We start from the raw sequence: 25,229 nt of genomic DNA, 5'->3' as shown, positions 1-25,229 counted from the left end.
TAGATGTCAACCTGCTTGACTGTGTTCTCTGGGATCCTGCTAACCGGGACCCCAGGGATTATGCTCTCTCAGGTACCCCCACAACCTCTGGGACCATTTTCCCAGAATTCGGGAGTGCGGGGTACCATTTTACACGGGTCACTACCTATGTCCAGCTACATAATGGTAACTCTGAACATAGGCATTTTTGGTAACAAACATTTTGGAATCATACCTCAATGCTTTCACAAGCACTGGCTCTATGATTCATGCACTCTGGGGGCTCCTTATAGGACCCCCTGTATTGCCATTCCAGCCTTCTGAGGTTTTCAAGGCAGCCCCACCTGCTGCCACCTCTCAGACAGGGTTTTACCCTCCTGTTGCTTGAGCAGCTCAAGCCCAGGAAGGCAGAACAAAGGAATTCCTTTGGGAGAGGGGTGTTACATGCTCTCCCTTTGGAAATCGGTGTTACAGACTTGGGAGGGGTAGCCTCCCCAAGCCTCTGGAAATGCTTTGAAGGTCACAGATGGTACCAGCCTTGCATGATCCAGTCTGCACCGGCTCAGGGACCCCCAGTCCGTGCTCTGGCATGAGACTGGACAAAGGAAAGGGGAGTGACCACTCCCCTGTCCATCACCACTCCAAGGGTGGTGTTGAGAGCTCCTCCAGATCGCCCTGGGTTTTGCCATCTTGGATTCCAAGTTGGCAGGGAACTCTGGGAGCATCTGAGTGGCTAGTGCCAGCAGATGACGTCAGAGCCTTCCCCTGATAGGTGATTACCTATTTAGTGGACCAATCCCCCCTTCCAGGGCTATTTAGTGTCTCTCTCATGGGTGATTCTTCAGATTCGGATTGCAAGACTCCAGCAGGAATCCTCAGCATCTTTTACTTCACCTTCTTACTGAAGAAACTGCATCTGGACCCTCCAGGAAATTTACAACTACAACAAAGGAGCAAATACAACTTCTGCAACAATGCATCTTCAGCTCCTGCCAGCAACTGCAACTGTTTCCCAGTTGTACATCCTCAGAGGACAGCCTGTCTTCAGCCTGCACCAGAAGAATGAAGAAATCTCCCTTGGAGTGAAGGAGTTACTCCCCTACCTCAGCAGCCACCTCTCTGCAATGATGACCGGTTGTGTGGAACCCCTCTCCTGATGAGCTTCGTGGATCCTGCATCACAGGTGGTGGACTAAAGTTGTCCCGACGGTCCTGATGTCTAGCTGTCCAACGTTGGTGGAGGTAAGAGCTTGCCTCCCAACGCAAGACAGAACCCCCGTGCACCATGTGTTTTGCAGTTACCAAGGCTTGGTGGCATCCTTCCATGAAGTTCTTCATGCACCGTGCAGCTCTGGCCCCCAGCACTCCTTCCTGTGACACCCAACTTCCTGGGTGGTTTTCCGGGGCTGTGGGATCCCTTTTGTTGTAGTGCTGCGTGGGCCTCCTTTTGCACCTTCTTTGTCCCCATGCTGTGGGACTCCTGTGTGCACTGCCTGGTCTTCCGAGGGCTCTCTGAGTTGCTGAGAGCACCCGCTGACTCCCCCTCCTGGGTTAAATCCATCAGGGCCCTGTTGGTCCTGGGTAGCGCCATTTTCCGCTAACATCGAGCTTTGCATGTGCCAAGGCTTGTTGGCAGAATCCAGCAATGCAAACCAGACTGCAATCATCCATCCACCGTGGGACATCATCATTAGGTTTTTTCTACACTACACTAACACACACACATCATGTCGACTGCTGGGCCTAGCTCTGAGGTCATTGGTACTCCCTATGAGGGCATGACCTTCAAGGACTTGAAGGAGCTTTGCTCAGACAGAAAACTAGATGTGAGGAAGAACCCCAACAAGAATTTCCTTTTGAGCCATCTCCTTCAGGATGATCAGGAGCATGTTGATAGCCAGGAGGAAAAGGGGGCAGAGGGAGAATCTAACACCTTAAAATCAGAGAATCATCCTTCAGGTTCAGGGGAGGGCTCTCCCAAGGTTCCTACACCTAGCAGACCCTGTAGTGTAGCTGGTAGTGGGAGGGGTAGTCACACAGGTAGGGCTCCCTTCACACCCAGAGGTCAGGTCACTAGGATCAATAAAGCTAGGGAAAGATCTACCTCTGCCCATTCCCATATCACCTCAGTGTCTGAGAGATTCCATGGTTCAACTTCAGGTGATGACTCCAAAGATAGAGAACTCAGGAAACTGAGCCTGGAGGAGGCCAGGATAAGGCAGCAGCAGCAACAGCTAGCTCTGGATAGGGAGGCCTTGGCTGTGGAAAGGGAAAGGCAGGGGTTGGGGTTAGTTCCCCATGGTGGCAGCAGGTGCAGTTTCTGAAGTTATGGGGTCAGAGAGGACTATTGATTCTAGAAACCTGCATAAAATTGTTCCCCCATACAAGGTGCAGGATGACATAGACAAGGGGTCTGCTGCATTTGAGAGGGCCTGCAGAGTTCAGAGGGTCCCTCAAAGGCAGTAGTCTGCTATTCTGTGGTTGACATTTTCTGACAAGGGGAGGGATAGCATTCTCAAGACTGCACTCTTGGATGGTTTTGGGTTAACAACTGAACAATACAGGATTAAGTTGAGAGAAACCAGAAAAGAGTCCTCACAAGATTGGGTAGACTTTGTGGACTGTTCTGTTAAGGCTTTAGAAGGCTGGTTACATGTCAGCAAAGTGTCTGATTATGAGGGCTTATACAATCTTCTTTTGAGAGAGCATATTTTTGAATAACTGTGTGTCTGACTTGTTAAACCAGTACTTGGTAGACTCAAATCTGACCTCTCCCTAAGAATTGGGAAAAAAGGCAGACAAATGAGTCAGAACAATGGCAAACAGAACGGCTCATACGGGGGTAACAAGGACAAGAGAAGGATGGTAAAAGTCTCATGACAAGAGTGGGGACAAAGATAAAAACAAACAGTCTTCATACGGCCCACAAAAACCTTCTGGGAATGGGTCTAAATCCTCTTCAAACCATCAGAATATAATGCCTTGGTGCTATATCTGTAAGAATAAAGGCCATTGGGCAATTAATAGGACTTGTCCAAAGAAAAGCACCAAGACTCCCACCAGCACAACCCCCACTGCTTCAACTAGTGCCCCTAGCAATCACAGTGGTGGTGAGAAGAATAATACTACAATAGTCAATTGAAGGGTGTGGCGGGACTCACTCTGGGAAGTGTATTGGGGGTTGATTTTGTTAGGGAAACTACTGAGGCTGCTTTAGTCTCTGATGGTGGCATTGACCTTGCCATTCGTGTTACTTGTCCCCTTACTATGGATGAGTACAAGCAACAGCACCTAATAAATGGTGTTCAGGTTGAGGCCTACAGGGGCACAGGTGCCAGTGTCACCATGGTGACTGAAAAACTGGTGGCCCCTGAGCAACACCTACTTGGTCATCAGTACTAAGTGACAGACTCCCATAACAACACTGCAAGCCACCCTATGGCTGTTTATAATTTAAACTGCGGTGGGGTTACTGGTCCAAAGAAAGTTGTAGCCTCCACAGACCTACCTGTAGAATGTCTACTAGGAAAAAACTTGAAGACTTCAGCTTGGGCTGAAATGGAGTTGGAGGCCCATGCTGCCATGCTGGGCATTCCTGGGCATATCTTTGCTTTGACAAGGGCTCAGGCCAAGAAGCAAAGAGGAAAGGGAAACTTGTATCCTGGAACAATAGGGGGTAGTAAGGGTAAGAAGCTATCCACTATCCCTCCCTCCACTGAAGATTCCCCCTTGATCCCACTGCTTCCAGCAATGTAGGAGACAGACCTGGTATAAGGTGTAAGTACCTTAGGTACCCACTACAAACCAGGCCACCCTCCTACACAAAAGATAGCTTCTATTATGCGCTCAATGTCCCCTTGTAAGTGTATTGTTACTTTATACACCCTATCGGGTTTGGAGGCACGCATGTCCACATTCTTGACTTGTAAAAGTCATCAGTTGCTTTCACCTCCGGATGCTCTTGAAGATTCCAGCAAACTATTGTGACCTCTTCCTCACTGTCTAGCAGGGCCAGTGCCCATGTCCTGTTATTCAGTAAAGCTGTCACCCTGAGCGGCTTTTCATATAGAAACTGCTGCCACTTTTTCTTTTTGAATTGGGGTTTTTGTTGGGGAAGTTTCCCTTTTTTTTTAACGGAAACATCTGATGAGCGCTGTGAGTCATTTTTCAGCTTCAAGTACTCACTGGTCGGACAGCCCACCTCTCTCATTGCGTTTATCAGGTGATTTCCAAAAGGAACAAGATTGATTTGTATCATTATATTGATATCTATCTGGAGTTTATATATAATCTTTATTTCTAAGATTAGAGCGATTCTGAGGTGTCTCCGAATGCGGAGGGTCTCCCCTTTCTTTTTTAGGTGTTTGTTTTTGTTTATCCCACCGTTTTTTAGAACCCTCATGTGCTTGCTTGGTAGAATCCTTATTGGATGTACCATGCAATTGTGTTTTACTAGGTCTGGCTCCTAGACTATCCTGACTGATGCTAGAGTATGTCTCGGCGATGATCTTTGGCAGCTCGCGTTCTTCATCCTGTAGCTGAACATCCCGGACCCACATGCGCACTGCTAGTGCTCCTCCTTCCCCTTAAAGATTACTCAAAATTATTGAAGACACAGTGGCAAAATTGCCCATCAATGATATCCCTAAATCCAGGGCCAGGCCAGCCCTGTATTGATCTTGAATTTGTTGGCAAGTGTTGGTGTACTGTGTGATGGTATAGACGTGGCAAATGCTGTACCCCATGTACTGCAGTTCTCCACTGCGGGAACCTCCCCAACTGGCAAGCACATAGTGAGTATTATATGTTTATCCTGAGGACCCGTATGCGAAAAGACTGCTTCCAGCGTGTTCATCTTCTTGTTTGGCGGGGACTTTGCCCATATTCAAATGGACAGTTGCAGGGTTAATGCCTGGTATAACTGCATGTTGTTGCACTGGAGCAGCTTGTGCTGGATTAGTATTTAGGCCCATATTTGTGAAAATGCAGTTTTGCGTCATTTTTCTTAACGCCATTCCTTAATGCCATCTTTGCGTCATATTTATTAAATGTCGCAAGATGGTGCTAAAAAATGGATAGCATCTAAAAAAAAAGACACTAGCTGGTTAGGGATAGAGTAAAGGAAAGTGGCACTAGTGAGTCTGAAGTGACATTAGGCTGGCTAGCGGCAAATATTATGCAGCTAACCAGCCAAGCGTCATTTTTTGACACCCAGGAAGCCAAAAAAGTACTACTGTGTAAGTGTAGTCAGGAGTCATGCCTATCACAGGAGACTAGTGTCCCCTGGGTAAGCCCACAATACCCAGTGCTAGGCAGGGGACCCATGCAAAAATCATACTTACCTAACTTACCTAGGAGGGAGTCCCCCTCTGTAGTGTCCCTGTGGTGTGGGTGGTGGTGTTTTTGGGGGTTGGGGTGGGCATCTTTTCTCCCATTCCATGGTGTTTAGTCATGGAAATTGTCTTACCTGCACCTTAATGCCTGATCTGACCCATGCATTAAATAATGGCGATAAGCGGGCTTAGCACCATTATTAAGACCCTCCTCCTTTCATGTTGTTTCCACACTATAAATATGATGCGGGGTTAGTGTTGTGTTTAGGACGGGAATGCCTACCTTGCATCTCATTGGCACAAGGTGGTTTCACGCATCCTAAACATGGAGCTAACTCCTATATTTTGACATTAGGCAGCTCTAACATCAAAATATTAATATAGAATTAGGTTGGCGCAGCTTTAGCACCAAATTAAATGGTGCTAAGGTGACACTAACCATTCATAAATATGGGCCTTGATGTTTGCATTGCAAACTGCACTAAGAGTCAATGTATCATTGTAAGCTCAACATACAAGTAGTAACCTCAGCTACCGCTCAGGTGGCTGCATCAGGATTCGGTGTATATGTGGCCAATAAAGGCCAGGTAGGAACATCATTACTCAAAGGACCTAACCGAGCTTGTAGTATTGTGTGTAATAGGGCGCCATCAAGCCAGTTGTTATAGTCATGATATGATAGAGGTATGTCTAAATATGCATGTGCTCTATATTGTGCAGGTATGCTCGCAGGAGAGTAGTGATGAAATGTGTTAGTGTCCCAACAACTGCTGGAAAAGTGATCCAAGAATAAAGGCCCTCATTATGACCCTGGCAGTCGGTGTTAGAGCGGCGTTAATACCGCCAACAGGCCGGTGGTAAAAAAAAAAAAGGGTGGTAACAGCTGCTGGGCTGGAGACTTCCGTCTCCAGCCTGGGGGCCATCACAATCCCACCCTCGGGATTACGACCCAGCCTACCGCTATGGTTTTTGTGCCAATCAAAAATCATGGCGGTAGGCACTATCAGTGCCAGGGAATCCCTTCCCTGGCACTGATAGGGGTCTCCCCATCCCCTCTCCCTCCCCAGAGTACTCACCCACCCTCCCCCTCCCTCTCCCGCCCCGCATATGTACACACCCACACATGCACACACGCATACCCACATCCACCTACGCATGCCCACATACATACCCACACACTGCAAAACACACCAACATACTTTGTCGCACACACACCCATTCACAACACACAACTTACACTCACATTTAGTCATTCTCACACATTCATTCAACACAACTCACACCCGCATGCACGCATACCAAAACATACACGCCACTCACATACACACACATCCCCCTCTTCTGTTGGGGAACCCAACTTACCTGCTGTCAGCTGCAGCATCTGCAGCAAAACACCGCCAGGCCGTATCATTTATCATGATACGGTCGGCGGTGTTTTGCTGTCATGGCGGTGCTGCTGTCAGCAGCGCCAGCTTACTGCCGTCCACTACCATGACCGTCGGCGGTATTCTGCCAGCCTTCTGGCGGAATACCGTTGACAGTCATAATATGCGTAGACGGCTGGTAGCCACGGCGGCGGCATGTTGACGGCCGTCGCCGTGGTGGTAGGCGGCAGTTACCTCCAAAGATATAATGAGGGTCAAAATATTTCTGTTCTATAGGCTGGATGAGCCTTGATTACAAATGATACTGGAGTCCTCTGGGCTTTGAGGCCATGAGCTAACAAATGAGCTGTAAGGGGAGTTTGCATATTTACCGGAATTGCTACCCATTGAGGGCTCGCTATGGTAAATGTATTTGTTCAGGAATAAGGACACCAAAAATGGGCATTGATCCTCTTAAGGTTCAAGCTTGAACAGCCTACAGTGTACTACCTACCTAGCTGAGGAGGAAATCCTCAATACAATGGACATCTATGTATATATTATTGAGGTATCTTTAGCAGGTAGTGAGACAGAGATACTCAGGAGGATCCGAGAATTAGTGCCTGACCAAATGTTGGTGGCACCATGTCACGTTGGCTCTCAATAACCTAATGAGGCTGCTGGATTTGGGCGGCAGTATCACCTGAATCGTGGGGGATTGATTCTAATCCTACACCATGTGTCAACTGTCCGCCCAATCCATTTTCAGCCAGTTAACAACACCTCATCACCACCCAAGACCAGGTATGATTTGTGGCTACCAGGCTAATGAAAAGGACGACTTCTTAGGGAAATTGTGGAGAATCAGATGTCATCCTTTTTCCCTCATTTATATTAGTCTCACACATTCAAAGACAAACAGAGGCAGAAGATGTTTTAATAAGATTTGTTGAATCAGCTGCATCTTAGATAGAATGGCATGAAATGCAATATAAAAATAATGAAACATGCTAAAAGCAAAATTGTGACAAGAAAAGTGAAACACAGTAAAAGTCTGACCATACTCTTACTAAGCACTATAGATATATATATATGTGGTTCCTACCTAAACTGTAGCACAACATACTAAACCCTAATCCACCCATGAGAATTACCCCTTGGGAAGACAGCATCATCCATACATGAATGTGCCTGTTGTTTATAGGGACACTATTCCCAAGCAGGTCAGGGAACCACTAATCTCATCAAGCAGCTGTGGCGAAGTCAATCAGCATGGGTTTGTGGTCAGCTGGCTGGAACCTCCCTCTAATGGGCATGGGACAAGGGAATGTTTTTATAATAAAAAATCTGGTGTTCTAAGAAAATGTTCTCACATCAAAATATGTGTGTTTCTGTCTATGTTAGAGACACAATGTACCACTTGTACCGAAAGTCTACATTTGAAGCAGCCTTGAGGAACGAACTGGGTGAAAGAGTGTTGCGATAATAAATGCAATGCTTTTCTAGGTGAAAGGGCAACTAGATGAAGAAAATAAAACAGCACCACGAATGTGACCAATTCTAAAATAATAAAATGAAGCAGAATAAAATGTAACTAGGCTAAAGAGAACAAGCAACAGGTCTAGTTGCTTAAATAATGGGCCCAGAGACATTACTAAAATGGCTATGCAACAACACCACATCTTCTCCCCTACAAAGCCCAGTAACAGCTTTAAACTATGGTACCTCAATCCACTTTGTTGTGTTTATATGGTGTTTCCTCCTCTTTTAAGTGCATGAGGCCCCAAAACAACCCACCATCGTCAGCTGTGGTTTGTGGGTTTTTTGAAAGTGGCATAGAGTTAAACTGGGCCACGACTTTCTGGCAGTGCCATTCTGGATGAATACTGCCCTCCGGCACTCAGCTTGAGCACATTTTCACTGAGGGTAGTTAGTTTGTTATGAATGTTTCACCCTACAGCCATAACATACAAACACAACATAAAAATCAGACGTCAAAAGGTGTGACTAGTGGAAATATACAAGTAAAATTCAGAAATGAGGACCAAATAATAATAGTACCTCTGTGGTAGAATCACAGTAAGAACAATAAAAATACACAAAAAGTTCATAATCCTTTAAAAACTTAGGCCCGGATTTAAGAGAGCCTAGCGCTATTCCAACTCCACAAATGTATCTTTTTTTTACGCTAATGTGGCATTCGAAGCCTAAAAACATTTGCATTGTGTCACTTTGTAATACCTTTCGCCACATTATACCTGCGCCAGGCATGGTATATGCAAGGGGGGTGTTCCAGTGCTAGGGGGAAGGGGGAAACAATGGCGCAAAGAAATCTAAGAGATTTGTTGCTTAATTTTTATCTGCATTTTCAATGCCTGCTAAGAGCAGGCATTAAAGGGAGGCTCCCATTGTTTTTAATGGGCCTCTAGGTGCTTTGCAGGATTTGCATCATCATTTTTGCGAGTGCCGGACTAGGGTAGAAAATTATGCCTCTAGTACCCCTGACTACCGCCATGGTGTGCCATATTTTAAATATGGTGGGATTAGGGGGCACTATGTGCAGCGCCACTTTTCATAAATCTGCCCTTCAATGTATCTGTTCAAATAAAAGCGGTTTAACAAACAAGTACTGGATTTATCCTTCTTTTCTCAAGATAAACCAGGCAGATGATCTATAAGAGGAAGCAGTGCAAATTATATCAATATCCACTATCCTATAGCACAGTAATACGGCATCACAATAGCATGTTATTCCAAACTTACTAAAAGGGAGAGCAAAGCCAGTTCTGTTTTTGGCTGTTTTTGTGCACAACAGCAAGAAATGTAATATTGTGTGCTTGCCTCCTAAAGTGCATGTGCAATCTTGAGACAAGTGTGCAACCCATTCGCCACATAAAATCTAGATGGAAAATGTTCAATCCTGATCTTAGCGTATAATGTACATTTGAGTTTCAGATGTAATAGTTCTAAATATGCGAAATGTCTGAAGAAATAATGCTCAAAATGGTTTGCAGTTAGAAGGTTCATATAGTTACTAGGGACAGTAAATGCCAGTATGTCTCCTTGACAGCTGCAGTGCTCTCACAATTTATTCAACAAAGATGGTCCAGGCTGATATCATTGAGTACTTTACTTACATGTTCCCTCCAGATATGACCTTTTATACATTCTATAGCTAGTGCTTCCATAGCACAAAACAAAAACAGACCTGACAAGTGCTTTCTGTTCAAGTGGATTCAATATAGAACAGGCCTCAATGCAGCTATATCTGATACGGGTCATGCTTCCAGCTCTGCAAACAGGGGGAGTGGCAGAGTGGCAGGGCCTAATTTTAACAACGTACACAGGAAATTATTTCCCACTACTTGCAAGACCTTGGCTTTGTTATAACCCAAAATCTCTGCACTATAGAACACTGCCACAGCAGATTTATGCCTCTGCATCGTCAAAACAGCAGTTAAGGGCTAGCTACCCATCCTTTTGCAGATGTGATAAACAGCATTGCAGCATGCTCTCAACATAACTGAGAATTTTGCTACAGGTGGCAGCCAGTGAGCAGTGAGTGAGCAGTGAAAACACAGCACAATAGTCAAACAAATCAACCTTTGCTAGCAATTCCTGGACTATCTTAAAAGACCTCCTTAAGTGCAAACTTGTTTTTATCACCATGACCTTTGTGTTCTAGAACTTAAGTAGACATTTTGGTCTGCAGAACCCAAAAAATACATTGATCATTAGGTGCTTTGAGTTTTTGGTTTGAAGTAAAATTTCAACTTGAAAATGCATTTCTAGCTGATTTTCCAGTCCGCTCCAGGAGAAAATCTACTTGAAATTCTGAATGGCTGACCGCCTATGTTAAGGTGCTGTCACTCCCACTATCCATTGTTTGGTCAATGAACTGAACTTTGGGGAACTGTAGGAAGCTGGGTTCTGGTTGCAGAAGCCCCCCCCCAACTTTTTGCCTGGTTCTTGATGCAACTATGACTGAGTTGCACTGGGTTCTGGCTAACCAGGTCCCCAGTGCCAGTGTTCCCTCCCCAAAACAAAGACACCTGTTCACTTGATCCCCAACTGGCCAGACCCTTTAACTCCTCTGTGCGCCCCCTAGTAAATGGTGCCTCTGGTACCTGGGGCCTAGATACTAAGGAGGTGCTGCAGCATTACTTGTGCCACTCTGAGGGACCCAGAACCAAACTCATGCAGACTGCCACTGCAGGCTTCATGACAAGGTGTAAAAGAGTAAAAACACGACATACACACCGGTGTGTCATGTCTTCGGACACTGCCTGTTATATTTGTAAATCACCTCTAAACCAGACCTTACAGCTCTGGGGCAGGGCACATTATATTACAGGTGAAGCTATATATGCTCACTGATTCAAGTGATTCATTTATTAATACATGCACCCAGCTTAGAGGAGCCACCTGAAAACCTACCACATGCTGGTGGGCTCACTGACTAGTTCTAGCCAGCCTTTCACCAACAGATGAGTTTCTGACCCCCCACGGGTGAATGCCTTTGCTCTCAGGAGGTCAGGAACAAAAGCCTGCTCTCTTCTATACCCTTCCGACAGGATGACCTGTAAATCTGCATTCCAAGACAAGAGGCTTCTAAGAAGCCCACAACCTTTGGTATGCAGATCTGGCTCTCCTTAGAGGAAGATGCCAAATTCCCTGCCACAGGGCCCATTTGGCTCCTGGACACATGGGAAAATGAGCTATGCAGGAGGTGTGATGCATTTACAGACTGGACACACCTATGGGGTGACCAGACTGGAGTGAACACAGCCTCAGCAATTCCGGCATTTTGTGTGGTGGAATTAGGAACTCTTCAACAGGGTGATGCCCACTTCCCACAGAAAGTGGTCATCTTGGGGGATTAGTGAACCCAAGGGTAAGTAGCTGATTGGCTACTACCATTCACTCACCTTAACACCCCCTAAATTGAGTATTTAGGGTACCCCCTGATACCAGGGAAACAGATCTTTGATGGACACAAAGAAGGAGTGGACAAGAAACCTAATGACCCGGGAACACAACTGACTTGGTGCCAAACCTGCCAGCCTGCCTGCTGCACACGGCCCATGAGGACCAGCTTACTTGTCCTGCCAATGCAGCATCTAAGAAACTGAGAGCCAGTGTTTCACAAATTACCAAGAAGAACCCCCTTGGAGTAAAAGAGCTGCTTCCCTGAATCTGCAGGAAACCAAAGAAAGAACTGCGAGGACCGGGATGAGCAAAACCCAAAGCGGACTTTACCATTGCATATGAGCTGCCTACCCCCAGCTGAAGTGGGCCAACGGTATCAACTGGGCCACCCTGGACCCTGCAAAGGTGAAGCCCACTTTGAGTTCCCCCAGCGTAGGCTTGTCGGTGGCATCAGCAGTTTGTTTCTGCAGACCCCCATTTCACAATGACCGCCTCTGTTGACGACCACCAGATGGTCCACTTCAGTTCTGAACCTGGATGCTCTGGGCTGAGGAGAAGAGAACCACTGGTGTCCCTATGTCTCCCAGGCTCATGAGACCCAAGCCCACTTGTTGGTTCAGTTGGACTGGTCTCCCAGTCCACGCTTGCAGACTGTTTCTGCAGCCTCCTCGACCATGACCACTATCAGTGACGGAAATTTGACAGTCAAAACCACCTCTGCACCCAGCTGACCAAGAGCAATGAGAACAGGACTGCTGCAAGATTTGACCCCACTTGTTGGTTCACCCGGACAGTTCCCTCTGTTCACTACTGTGGTAACTTTGTGACCAAACCGGTCCCCATAGACTTACACAGGCCACCTGATGCTGAACTGCGCTACTGTAGTTTCCAGTTAGTATGGCATAGGATCCTGACCTGTACTCACCTTATGCCCAGAAGACCGATCCTGTTGCGTGAAAAATGTGTATGCTGTGTATGTTTTCTCTCTCATAGAGTAGCATTGCAACTTCAGAAAATACACTGTCTAATTTAGAAAAATTCTAAAAATCCATATCTACTGGAGTAGTCAGCTGATTACAGCAATCCTGGTATCTAAAAATACATCAAAGTATGTGTGTTTTTTTATAAATTGCAGAGGTGGTTTGTTGAGTGTGTGTCACACCTATTTTATGAGTGTGTGCCTTACTTGTTTAGCACTACACTCTGATAAGCCTGAGGCTGCTCAACCACACAACCCCCATAATAGAGCACCTTGGGGTGGCTAGAGAAAACCAGTGTCCACTACCAAGGGAACCCCTGGACTCTTTTCACGGTATATCTCATTCTAATATATCATATTAAGAGTCAGATTCCTTCAGGGACCAGTGGACCGCTTTCTTCCAAAGGCAGTGTGCAGATGTCAGAAGAAATTGCAACTACAATTGTGGTTGTCCAGGTAACCTGGGGCTCTGACTTCATCAGTATACTCAGTGGTTTTTGTGTTCCATCCTTAGGGTGCTGTACTCACCAATGCACAGTTCTAGCCCAGGCTTATGTACCCTATTGAGATGAGAGTTCTCATGTTTGTTTGTTTCTGGAACACTTGTCAGAAGGCTGATGCATCCACACAGACCTGCTACAGAACCAAAGAATCAAACAATTGAAACATTGATCCCTCATTTAATCTACGGTTCCTCTGTGTACTTGAATGTCACTATCCAAATGTGTGTAAGTAGTTGTATTAATAGTTGTTCTGTGCAAGACGCACCACGCCATGTCTCTTTAGATTATTAGCTGTGTTGACAGTGAGGTCAGGCTACCATGGCATGCATACTAGTTATTTAGTTAGTTGCAGTTCAGTACAGTGTCAAAAACAGGTCATTGTTTAGATTTACAGAAGGGCCACAGTGACAGTTCCCCACGCTTGTATCATACTCTCAAAAATACTTTTCAGTTTGGTTTGGTTTCAGGTGGCTGCAGCATGCATGGAGCACAGTTCCTGTTTTGTAGAACAGAGTAGGCACATAGAATCACCTGCCTTTATACTAAGTAGGTTCTTTCTCCCACCTCCCTAAACCTTTTGACCCATGGTCCTTCCACTATGTCCTTTCTTGTGTTTAAAGTCCAGATTCAGAATCAGTGGGTATTAAACAAAGCCTCCCTGCTCCGAAGACTGATGAAGACCCAGCTTGAGAGTACAGCAAGCCCAATTTTATCTTTGGTCCAAGCACCCTGGATCCCACTTCCCAATTAGTGAACAGTGCTAAAGCTTTAAATACTCTGGGGCAAATTTAAGAAATGTGGCGCATCATATCATGATGCACCACTCTTCTTGTGCCCCCCAGCACCCCCATGTGTGCGCTGTATTTATGATACTGTGCACCTTGTTGCACGTTAGAGAACTAGCATCATAAATTTTGACTCTAGGTTGGTGCCTGGCAGGATTAGCACCAAAAATCTTGACGTTAGTCATGCAAAGTGACGGATGGCCTATTGAAAAAAACAGGAGCCTCATTTTAATGCCTGCGGTAGGAAGGCATTAAAGATGATGCTAGAAAAGGCGCAGTGGAAGCGCAGAGATTCCACTGCACCATTTTTCTTGGCCTCTTAATGCCAGAACGCCTTGCATACATTATGCCTGGCGCAGGGGGTTTACAATAAGTGGGGCAACACGTCCATTGCACTACTTTGTAAATATGGTGCAGTGTTTTTGCCAACCTAACGCCACATTAGCGTCAAATAAATGATGCTAACGTGGCACAAGGTGGTGCTAAGGGCTTCTTAAATCTGGCCCTCTGATTCTTAAAGGAGATGCTAAACCGGCTGATAAGCCTTGCATGGTTTTACATGGACCTACCTCATATCCCACATACCCCAATGATCTGTTGTCCATTCCTTCAGGATATTCAACCTTGCTCCCACAAAGGCAGTGCTTGGAATTCTTTGAGTTCCACTTTTATAGGTGAAGAATTGATGAGCTATTCAGTATTTTACCTCTCTTTCTTTGCTAACAACGACCAACAATATGCATTCTACAGGTTAATATGTTGAACAAATTCCTTTCTTGACTCAGGCAAACTTTATCAGACAATGAGGTGTTAACTTGTCACATTTATCGGAGGATGAAATATAACTTTTCTAGTGATTTAAGGTTTTATTTCACATTTTAACAAAAGCAGAATGGTTCAGGGATGGTTCCTTCACTACTTCTGCATATGGCGAGGGAATTACAGGACAGTCAGGGGTTCCTAGACTTTCATTTTAACATTTGGAGTTATTTTGCCTAGGTACCCTTGCAGTGGACTTTGAACTGAATGCCATGTATACCCTTCTGTATCATAACCCTAAAGAGAGTGATGAGGAGCAGCCCAATGTTTCCTCAGGTGAAACATCTATGACCCAGTAAGGGATCCAAAAACCCTTTATTAAGTCACTGGGTAGCCTTTGCTTTACTTTTATTAAGAAGAACATTATTCCATTACACACAGTAGTAAACAGCACACATCAAATCAAAACCGGACCATGCCAGCTCCATTCTAACCTCGTGTTCATTTCTTAATGTGTTTATCGCACGTGTCATTTTAGGTGGACTTCACAGTGGAAGTATCAGTCTGTTTCACTCACAGAATATCACTGTCACAAGGGTTGAGGACAGCTTTAAAGGCTAAAGGTCGTTTCAGGGTATTTGCACATGTACACACCGACCATTCAGGCCCAAATCAAAGCCCATCTAACCGTGGGAAAATGAGCTGAACTAGAACCCAGGCAAACAGTTCCAATAGAAAGCGCGGTGTAGACAGGGCAAGGACCAGTTGTTGGAATGAACAGTCTGCACAGCAATGGAATTCTCACGCTGGCTGGCTAATGCCCATCAGGATCCATGCTCAGGCATCATGTGCTGATCTCTTCTCATCAGCTGAGAGCAGTTATGACATTTTAAGTACACAAGATCTAAGTGCTGATACTTCTGCAACTGCACAATCCACACACATGGTTTGCAGAGCTGAGACAGTGGAACATGACCTAGCTACATCCCTGACAACCTCCGGGTTAGGAGATGAAACTGAGGTGATCCTGAAGGTATCCTGGGAACAGCCGCAGAGGATGCTACAACAAATTACATTTAGTTTCAGCACAGCACTCCAAAAGAGATCCCATTTTGGCTGTTTTGTAAAAAAGAAGGCCCTGCAGAGAAACATGTTGTCAGCAGCTCTCACTGAAAAGCAAGAAAGGTCTGGCAGTTCTGCTTAGCAGCCTGCTAATGTTACCTTAAACATAAAAAATTAACATTAAAAACGTAATTAATACATCTGCTCTAGGGGTAGAGTCAATAATTATTGCTATCCACCATCACACACCAGACATGTTATGAACCCTTCTAGGAAAGGGACGTGCAGGTAACTGGCAAAGTAGATGGTGTCAAAGGGGTTGAAATAAAATAGTGCAAGAGTTGTCAGGACCATCTGTGTGGATGCTTGAGGTACAAAATAGTCAATCAGGTGTCCTCGAGAGCTTCTCATTGAGCCACCTGCACCTGTCAGATGGGATTCAGGGAGCTGTTCCCGATGCCAGGGAACACTCCAGGATAAGACACAATATTGCACAGAAATGTATCTGCAAACAAGACCAACAGAGACATAGGTTCAGCTGGGATGTTTGGGGTGTTATACCTAGCTAATGTATAAATTATTCTACAGCCAGTTGAGTATAGGAGCTTTGTCTCTTGCATGATAAGCTATCTGTCAGATTTCAACTGAGATTTTAAAATACACACACAAGCACACACACAAAAACACACACACACTCTCTCTCTTTCATCTTTGTTTTGAAGGTCTTAAAACATGGTTAGTTTACAGAATTCTGTGTTATAAGTGCCCCTCACAATCCACACATCTTTCCCTTTCCACTGGCACTTAAGCCCTCCTCATGCTCTTTTGCTCATATAATGATTACCATAAATGCCACTGTGATCGTCAGAAAATCTAAAGCTCACCCTTCCCTCACCAATCTCAGTGACCAAGCTACATGGAAGTTGAGTTTAACATAACTCCTAAATCTGGGATTGTTCCTGTGGCCACTTGTATAATACGAATATAGCACAAATGTAGGAGCTTCTTGGCAGATGTTCATTCTGTGCAGTCGCTTCCATGTTCCTGTTAGAAGAGACAGGGCGGTGTCGTGAACATTACAAGTAGCACTTTCTCATGCATGTAGGATGATGCTGCCTCCTCCGGGTCAGGATCACCTTGAAATAGAAGTTATGATTTATATCAACATCATCCAGCTCACCATCCCACACAAGTACCTGTCTGTAGAGCCGTGCACCTGTATCCACACAGCAAGATGCAGCACTTCTGATCCCTGGGGCACTCCTCATCACTCTCACAGTAATTCAAGTGTGGAGCAAAACACGGTCCTGGAGTGATTTTTGGACACCTTCCTGGCTTTGAATTGACTGTAAAAAAATGTTTCAAACCTATTAGATTCTTAAATAAAACCATAAGAACAAAAGACTCATCACAACGCCAGTGCACTAATAGTCACCTTCAATAGTAAGAAGTATATCAGGAATCAGACACTGCTGTGAGGTGTGAGAGAATATCTCCATTTCAGGAGGCACCAGGAGTCATCCAGGCTATGCCACTGAACACAGATTGGGCAGAAACTCCTCCTGGAGAGCCACTGGATTCCAGTCTCGGTCATGATATGAGTTCTGGAGATCACACCAGCAAGATGATGATACTGCACAAGGTCAGACGTGGCGTTACATGTGAGCAGAGAGGACAGCGAGCCCCAACTACCAATAGCAATACTCAATGGTACCTGGGTTAAGTAAAACCTTACTAGCATGCAAACAGCACTGTGTATTGCAGTGCCCTCCTTAGGAATGGCAGTACTGGCACACACAGGGGGCAGCATCAGCACTGAGCTGTGGTGGAGTGTGGCAATAGAGGTGGGCACAGCTGGTAGAGGTACAATGGTGCCCAGGGTAGGTATGGCCATCCAAGGGTGCACAGCATGAGGTGATGTCATGGCACCAGGTTCTTAAGGCTATGCTGGTGAGCACAGGGGTCTTTAACATGGGTGTCTGGTTAAGAGAGATAACTCTGATAAGCACAATAATATTCTGATGTCAAAAAAAGGATCCTAGTGTGTGAAAGAACATTGGTCAGTGTAACTATAGTGTCCAGTGTATGCATGGCATTGAACACAGTAGGAAGTGTTCTAGGCTGACTCTTGTTACACATGGTTACTTCACAATATTGCACCAGATTCCAGGTTTTGTTCCCAATTTACATGCTATCAGTTACCCTTTCCTTTAAGACCTTTTTTGTTTTTGTACTTCCTGTAAAGTGCTATTTCTCTCTTCATATTTTGAAATGATGTTACAGTCTATCTGCTGTGTCCTCAGTTCTATCCTCAGTAGCATTCTTTCAGGATTTAGAATAGTTGCTGAATTTACATAGTACTTTCTGATCTCTTTCACCTGAGTTTTTCTCACATGTCCTCTTTTGTCTCTTTTGGGGGCCCATAGACTAGCTTCTTGCTGATCTCCACAGGGTTTAAATGACTTACATTTTTCTATTAGAATTTTGAAACATTAGGTCAGATTAACCTTAATTTTGACTTCACCCCTTGCCTCAGAATAGCAGAGAGTGTCTTTGGCACTGTGTTAACGCCCTATGCCGGAGTTGTTTCCTGCATAGGTATCAAAAGACAGGTGTGGGAAAAGCTGGACGCTTCAATCCTTCCTACACACCTAGCAGTATATCAGAGGAGGCTGTGAATGGAAATGGAACAATAACTACCGTAAAAACCTCAGAGATAGCATATTCCTCTGCACCTAGTAGTGAGTCAGAGGAGACAGTGAATGGGTGAACCTCAGAAACTACACTTGTGCTTGTTTGGAATTTTAACGTGTCTAAAAATACAGAGGTGACAATGGCATTCAGTCTCTTGGTACCTCATATTCAGGTGGTGCAATTTGTGTCACTTGCACACTTTTCACCAGAACATATTAGAAGGAGCATCATGTTTGCAGCACAGCACAGGTATGCAACAGTTGGCTATCAATGTGTTATGTCTCACTACAATAGTTTATACACAAGCATCTGGCAGAGTACATTGGACGTACTCACTACTACAGGATCCAGTAGAATGCAGCACCAGCAAAAACTCTACATTCCCAAGAAATGCCACATACACACATCACCAGTAGACATATCCGTCAACCTAGAAGATGCATAACACTTAAACAGAGTACTTCAGAGTACCTGACCAGAACTCAACCCCAAATCTCAAGATCACAGGCTGCATTAGAGTCCAGTGTATGATGGTAACCAAAGAAGCAGTTGGAAGGTCTCCATACTGCTGAAAGTGCTACAACGGCATGCCATTTGCAGAATGAGAGCTACATACACACACACACATCACCAGTAGACATATCCATCAACCTAGAAGATGCATAACCCTTAAACAGAGTACTTCAGAGTACCTGACCAGAACTCAACCCCAAACCACAAGATCATAGGCTGCATTAGAGTCCAGTCTATGATGGTAACCCAAGAAGCAGTTGGAAGGTCTCCATACTGCTGAAAGTGCTACAAGAGCATGCCATTCGCAGAATGAGAGCTATACAAATGCTAATAGCACAAGATTCCACCTGCCTCAGCTAGTCATTAAATGGTCGTGTTTTATCAGGTTAATATTGTTGCCAGTGTTTCTGCTGTATGCCAATTATTTTCTGTCTTTTGACACATGATGTGCTGCTCTGAAGAAATATTACTCTTGGAGGCTATGGGTCTGGTTAAGATCTTGGTGGACCGGTTACTCTGTCACAAACGTGAAGGTTATTCCATCTGTCATATTACGATTTCCATAGAATATAATGGAATTGTATTATGGTGGACGGGATATCCATCACATTGTGACAGAGTAACCTGATCTGACAAACTCTAAATCAGGCTCTTAGTGCCTGTTCTGGGCTTTTTAGGAAAGTTCATGCTTGGTACTCAGAGACTATGGGGGTGATTCTAACCCTGGCGGTCGGTGATAAAGCGGCGGCCAACCCGCCAACAGGCCGGCGGTCAAAAAAATGCAATTCTGACCCTGGCGGGAACCGCCAACACAGCCCGCCGCTTTAACACTCCGACCGCCACGGCGGAACAAACAAACAGCGCGGCGGTCACCGCCAACAGGCAGGCGGCAGACAATGTACCGCCCACCCTATCACGACCCACCAATCCGCCACCTTTTCCGGGGCGGGAGCCCCGCCGATAAAAACACGGCGGAAACAGACATTTTCAATGGAAAACGCTCACCTCGAGACACTCCACGCGGAATCCGGACAGCATGGAACCCGAATTTAACCTCATACCTGCTCTCGTCTACCTGCTCATCTACCACGAGTACGAACTCCGGCGCAGATGTCAACGGTGAGTACTGCACCTACGACACAAGGGAGGGGGCAGGACGAAAGGTTACGGGCACACACATATGCAACCCCCCCAATATGTACACACCAATGCAGAGCAACAAGTCACAGTGACACCACCCAAACACCCGTAAAAAATACAATGACACAACCAAATTTAGAATAAATATTTATGTACAAAAAAAGCTCCTGGAAATTATTGACCAACCGTGATAAATATTTACAAAAATAAAAAATATATACACATCAGTGTATAACTGAAGTAACAAGTCCTGCACATCCTACTAATCTAACATGTCCGTGGGCCAATGTTCTGCGAAACAAGGGCAAAGCCCACACACGAGACCTGAGTCCTTTGGAGAGAACACTGCAGGGGCATCTGATGTTAAAACTACAGGCACCTCAGGGGGAAGGGAAGGGGGGGCCACCACAGCCACATGAGTCCACGACGCCAGATCCACGAGGAGCCACCATGCCCACTGCACCATCCTGGGGAGTGCAAAGCCACAGTCTCTCAATGTCTCTACAGTGGGTGGGCTGCCCACTGTACCATCCTGGGGAGTGCAAAGCCACAGTCTCTCAATGTCTCTACAGTGGGTGGGCTGCCCACTGTACCATCCTGGGGAGTGCAAAGCCACAGTCTCTCAATGTCTCTACAGTGGGTGGCTTGCCCACTGTACCATCCTGGGGAGTGCAAAGCCACAGTCTCTCAATGTCTCTACAGTGGGTGGCTTGCCCACTGTACCATCCTGGGGAGTGCAAAGCCACAGTCTCTCAATGTCTCTACAGTGGGTGGCTTGCCCACTGTACCATCCTGGGGAGTGCAAAGCCACAGTCTCTCAATGTCTCTACAGTGGGTGGGCTGCCCACTGTACCATCCTGGGGAGTGCAAAGCCACAGTCTCTCAATGTCTCTACAGTGGGTGGCTTGCCCACTGTACCATCCTGGGGAGTGCAAAGCCACAGTCTCTCAATGTCTCTACAGTGGGTGGCTTGCCCACTGTACCATCCTGGGGAGTGCAAAGCCACAGTCCATCCGGTGGATGACAGTCTCCACTGGTCAAGGAGGAGGCATGGTGGGCACAGTGAACCATAAACAGTGCCTGAGACGGCGGTTCCCAGCGGAGCGGTGCATGAGATGAAGGGCCCAGCGGAGCGGTGCTTGAGATGAAGGGCCAAGCGGAGCGGTGCTTGAGAGGAAGGGCCCAGCGGAGCGGTGCTTGAGAGGAAGGGCCCAGCGGAGCGGTGCTTGAGAGGAAGGGCCCAGCGGAGCGGTGCTTGCAGGAAGGGCCCAGCGGAGCGGTGCTTGAGATGAAGGGCCAAGCGGAGCGGTGCTTGAGAGGAAGGGCCCAGCGGAGCGGTGCTTGAGAGGAAGGGCCCAGCGGAGCGGTGCTTGAGAGGAAGGGCCCAGCGGAGCGGTGCTTGAGAGGAAGGGCCCAGCGGAGCGGTGCTTGCAGGAAGGGCCAAGCGGGGCGGTGCTTGAGAGGAAGGGCCCAGCGGAGCGGTGCTTGACAGGAAGGGCCCAGCGGAGCGGTGCTTGAGAGGAAGGGCCCAGCGGAGCGGTGCTTGAGAGGAAGGGCCCAGCGGAGCGGTGCTTGAGATGAAGGGCCCAGCGGAGCGGTGCTTGAGAGGAAGGGCCCAGTGGAGCGGTGCTTGCAGGAAGGGCCCAGCGGAGCGGTGCTTGACACGGCGGGGCCCTGTTCAGCGGTACCTGTCTTCACGGCGGGCCCTGTTCAGCGGTACCTGTCTTCACGGCGGGGCCCTCTTCAGCGGTGCTCTTCTGCACGGCGGGCCCTGTTCAGCGGTACCTGTCTTCACGGCGGGCCCTGTTCAGCGGTACCTGTCTTCACGGCGGGGCCCTCTTCAGCGGTGCTCTTCTGCACGGCGGGCCCTGTTCAGCGGTGCTCTTCTGCACGGCGGGGCCCTGTTCAGCGGTACCTGTCTTCACGGCGGGGCCCACTTCATCGGTGCTCTTCTGCACGGCGGGGCCCTGTTCAGCGGTACCTGTCTTCACGGCGGGGCCCTGTTCAGCGGTGCTCTTCTGCACGGCGGGGCCCTGTTCAGCGGTACCTGTCTTCACGGCGGGGCCCTCTTCAGCGGTGCTCTTGCAGTATGTCAAGGGAGTCAGACCTGGCCTGGACACCCTGCTCACTCGCCCTCCGACCGTGCATTGTCAGGCCCTTCGGGGACGGAGTCCTGGGCCCTTTGGTGTCGTCCCTTGCAGCCGGGATGGGGCTTGTGGGGCCCTCCTGCTCCGCGCTTCTGGTGGCTGTCCTCTCCGCCCTGCTGTCCTTCCGCTCCTTAGATGGGGCTCTCGGGCCCTTGCCTCCCCTGGCTGTTGTGGCAGGTGAAGTGGCCGGAGTTACCTCCTTGGGGGCAGCCGTCTCTGTCCGCTCACGGCGGCCCTTCACTTTCCGGGTCCTCTTGCCTGGGGGGGGCTGGCTGTCCCCTTGCTGCTCACCGAAGTGTCACTGCCGCCAAAGGGTGGACTCCACATGCCATGCACCACTTGCACTTTAGAAGCTGGGCTGGTGGTGGCTGAGGTGACCTTGGGACTTTTCCCAGTTGGAGGGGGTGGGTCAGGGGAGGGAAAGAGGTCAAGATTGGAGAGGTAATATTTCTTGGGACCAAGGTAAGGGGTAGGAGTAGTGGTGAGAGAAGTGGAGGAAGAGGATGTGGTTGTATGAGAGTCAGGTGTGCTGTCCTTGGGTGCAGGTGACTGGGACGTAGGCTGTTGTGAGGTGGTTGGCTGTTGTTTGGGTGTCTGCCTGCGTTTATGTGTCTTGGAAGAGGGGGTGACAGACACAGTGGGAGAGGACACAGGGGACGTGTAAATGCCAGTGGGGGTGGTGACTGCAGGTGTGCGGACTGTAGTGGAGGGTGTGCTGGTGGTGGAAGAACTGGCTGATGTTGGTGTGCATGCAGGTGTGAGTGTAGACGTCACAGGGAGGGAGGAGGGAGACGAGGAGGACGGGGACACAGAGGTGGTAGTGACTGTTGATATGTCTGCATCTGTGTGTTGCTTGGGTGAATGCTTGTGTTTTCTGTGGTGCTTATGTTTGGATGAGCTGGCCTTGGGTGTTGAGGTGTGTGCAGGCTGGTCTGATGGTGTGGATGGGATAGGTTGAGGTACAGGAGACAGAGAAAGGGTGGAGGCAGATAGAAGAGGGAGACTGGAGACAGGGACAATGGCTGCCGTCAGTGCTGAGGCCAGAGCAGTGAACGCTTGTTGATGGGCAGCCTGACCCGAATGAATGCCCTCCAGGTAGGCATTGCTCCGATGCACCTCCCTTTCCACCCCCTGGATGGCATTCAGAAGGGTAGTCTGCCCAACAATGACCGTCCTCACCAGGTCAATGAGCTCCGCACTGAGGGCAGCAGGGGTAACAGAGGCAGGGGCTGAGGTGCCTGGGGCGAAGGAGAGGCGCGCCTTCCTGGCCGAGCGGCCACGGAGCGAAGAGTGAGGGTCTGCTGGGAGGGCGGTGCTGGTGCGCTGGGTGGCAGCTGTACCTGTTGTTGCGGGGGGCACAGGGTAGCTGCGCCTGGCACCCTACAGAGGTGGGGGGTGGGGGCACAGGGCCATGCCTAAGGGAGAGGACTACACTACAGAAAGCGCCCTGGCCTAATGTCACCCACAGCCCTCCTCCCCCACCCAGACGCCTCCACTGCGCATACAAATAGGAGAATGTGCAGATACTCACCCCCTTGTGTCTGCTGTGCTGTCCTCAAGCGCCCATCCAAATCAGGGTAGGCCACCGCCAGGATCCGGGACATCAGGGGGGTCATGGTGCGACTGGCACCCCTCCTAGGTCGGGAGGCCATCCCCAGCAGTGTTTCTGCGGTCTTCCTCGTTCCGCGGCGGATGTCCTCCCACCTCTTGCGGCAGTGGGTGCCCCGTCTGTTGTGGACCCCCAAGTTCCAGACTTCCTTGGCGATGGCACGCCAAATATCGATTTTCTGATGGGCGCTCACCTGTTTGACATGTACAGGGTGGGAAAGAGAAAACGTCACATATCTGTTTGTTTGGAGTACATGCCCCCCCCTCCCCAACCTTGCCATGGGTCCCATTCTCTCATCTGTCGTGCGTTGCACTCCTCATTTCCTCCCCACCCCACCAACTTGCATCCCCCCCACACCACACAGGCATAACCCATTCAATGTGCACTCAGTGTACTCACCTGTTGGTCTGGAGGACCGTAGAGTAGAGCATACTGGGGGAGGACCCCGTCCACAAGCTTCTCCAACTCTTCTGAACTGAAGGCGGGGGCCCTTTCACCAGTAGCAGCAGCCATTGTCACTTCCAGACCGAGTTCACAGCAGCACTTGCAGTATAGGTCCTCTCCTGTGGATGATCAGGTCTCGAGTGATTAAGCAGATAGGAAATGGCGGTCACGCCCGCGGCGGTGCGTACCGCGGCGGTGCGTACCGCGACCGCCGGCGCACATCGTCATTGGCTCATGAAACCCATAGGCTTCAATGTTAACCAATGCGTCTTCGCACAGCGGTCTTCGACCGCCTACCGCCACAGTGTGCCCCGCCAGCGCAGTGACCTCACATCCCATTGTCCCACTTCACAGGTCAGGCAGCCGCCATTTCAAGGGCCCACATGGCTTAATTTCTACTGCGTCACACAGGCCTAGGCCTTGCTATGGCACACATACAAACATAGCAACCCATACATTTACCTGTACTGTGCAAGCTGTGTTGTACGTACCTGTGAGTGGATTGACTCTGTACTCCATATTCTCCTTCCTAGGCACCGTCCGCTGGGACTTGCGATGAGAAGGAGGAATCCTCGCGTGTACCGGCCGCTGGTGGACCTGTCGACAATGGAAGAACGCCATATAATACTACGATACCGACTTGACCGAGCCACCATCCATGAACTGTGTGCCCAGCTGGAGCCAGCCCTGATGTCCCCCATCCGCCAACCCACAGGAATTCCCCCTCTAGTGCAGGTTCTGTCTGTCCTCCATTTTTTTGCAACTGGCTCATTCCAGACAACTGTGGCCATGTCATCTGGGATGTCTCAGCCTATGTTTTCCAAGATCTTGTCCAGAGTGTTGTCTGCCCTGATGAAACTCATGCGGAGCTACATCATTTTCCCAGAGGAGGGTGATTTGCCTACAGTGAAAGCTGATTTCTATGCCCTTGGACACATCCCCAACATCATTGGTGCAATTGATGGAACCCATGTGGCTTTAGTCCCCCCA

General features: G+C 48.1%; 1 protein-coding gene across 2 annotated transcripts in view; it reads right to left on the bottom strand.

The window, feature by feature from the left end:
* The window catches only part of LOC138297208 (omwaprin-a-like), a 94,341-nt gene that overhangs the window by 12,572 nt on the left and 56,540 nt on the right, over positions 1-25,229 (bottom strand). The window contains exon 3 of one of the 2 annotated variants that reach the window (XM_069236698.1): positions 16,889-17,038. The exons of the other annotated variant lie outside the window; for it this stretch is intronic. Within the exon in view, the coding sequence (XP_069092799.1) occupies positions 16,889-17,038 (150 nt within the window). The remainder of the gene's footprint in view (positions 1-16,888; positions 17,039-25,229) is intronic. 2 annotated transcript variants of the gene reach the window in all.

This window comes from Pleurodeles waltl, chromosome 5 (genome assembly GCF_031143425.1).
Source record: "Pleurodeles waltl isolate 20211129_DDA chromosome 5, aPleWal1.hap1.20221129, whole genome shotgun sequence".
NCBI classification, from domain to species: domain Eukaryota; kingdom Metazoa; phylum Chordata; class Amphibia; order Caudata; family Salamandridae; genus Pleurodeles; species Pleurodeles waltl.
The sequence above is the reverse complement of the archived record's forward strand: the minus strand, read 5'-3'. Positions and strand labels throughout refer to the sequence as shown.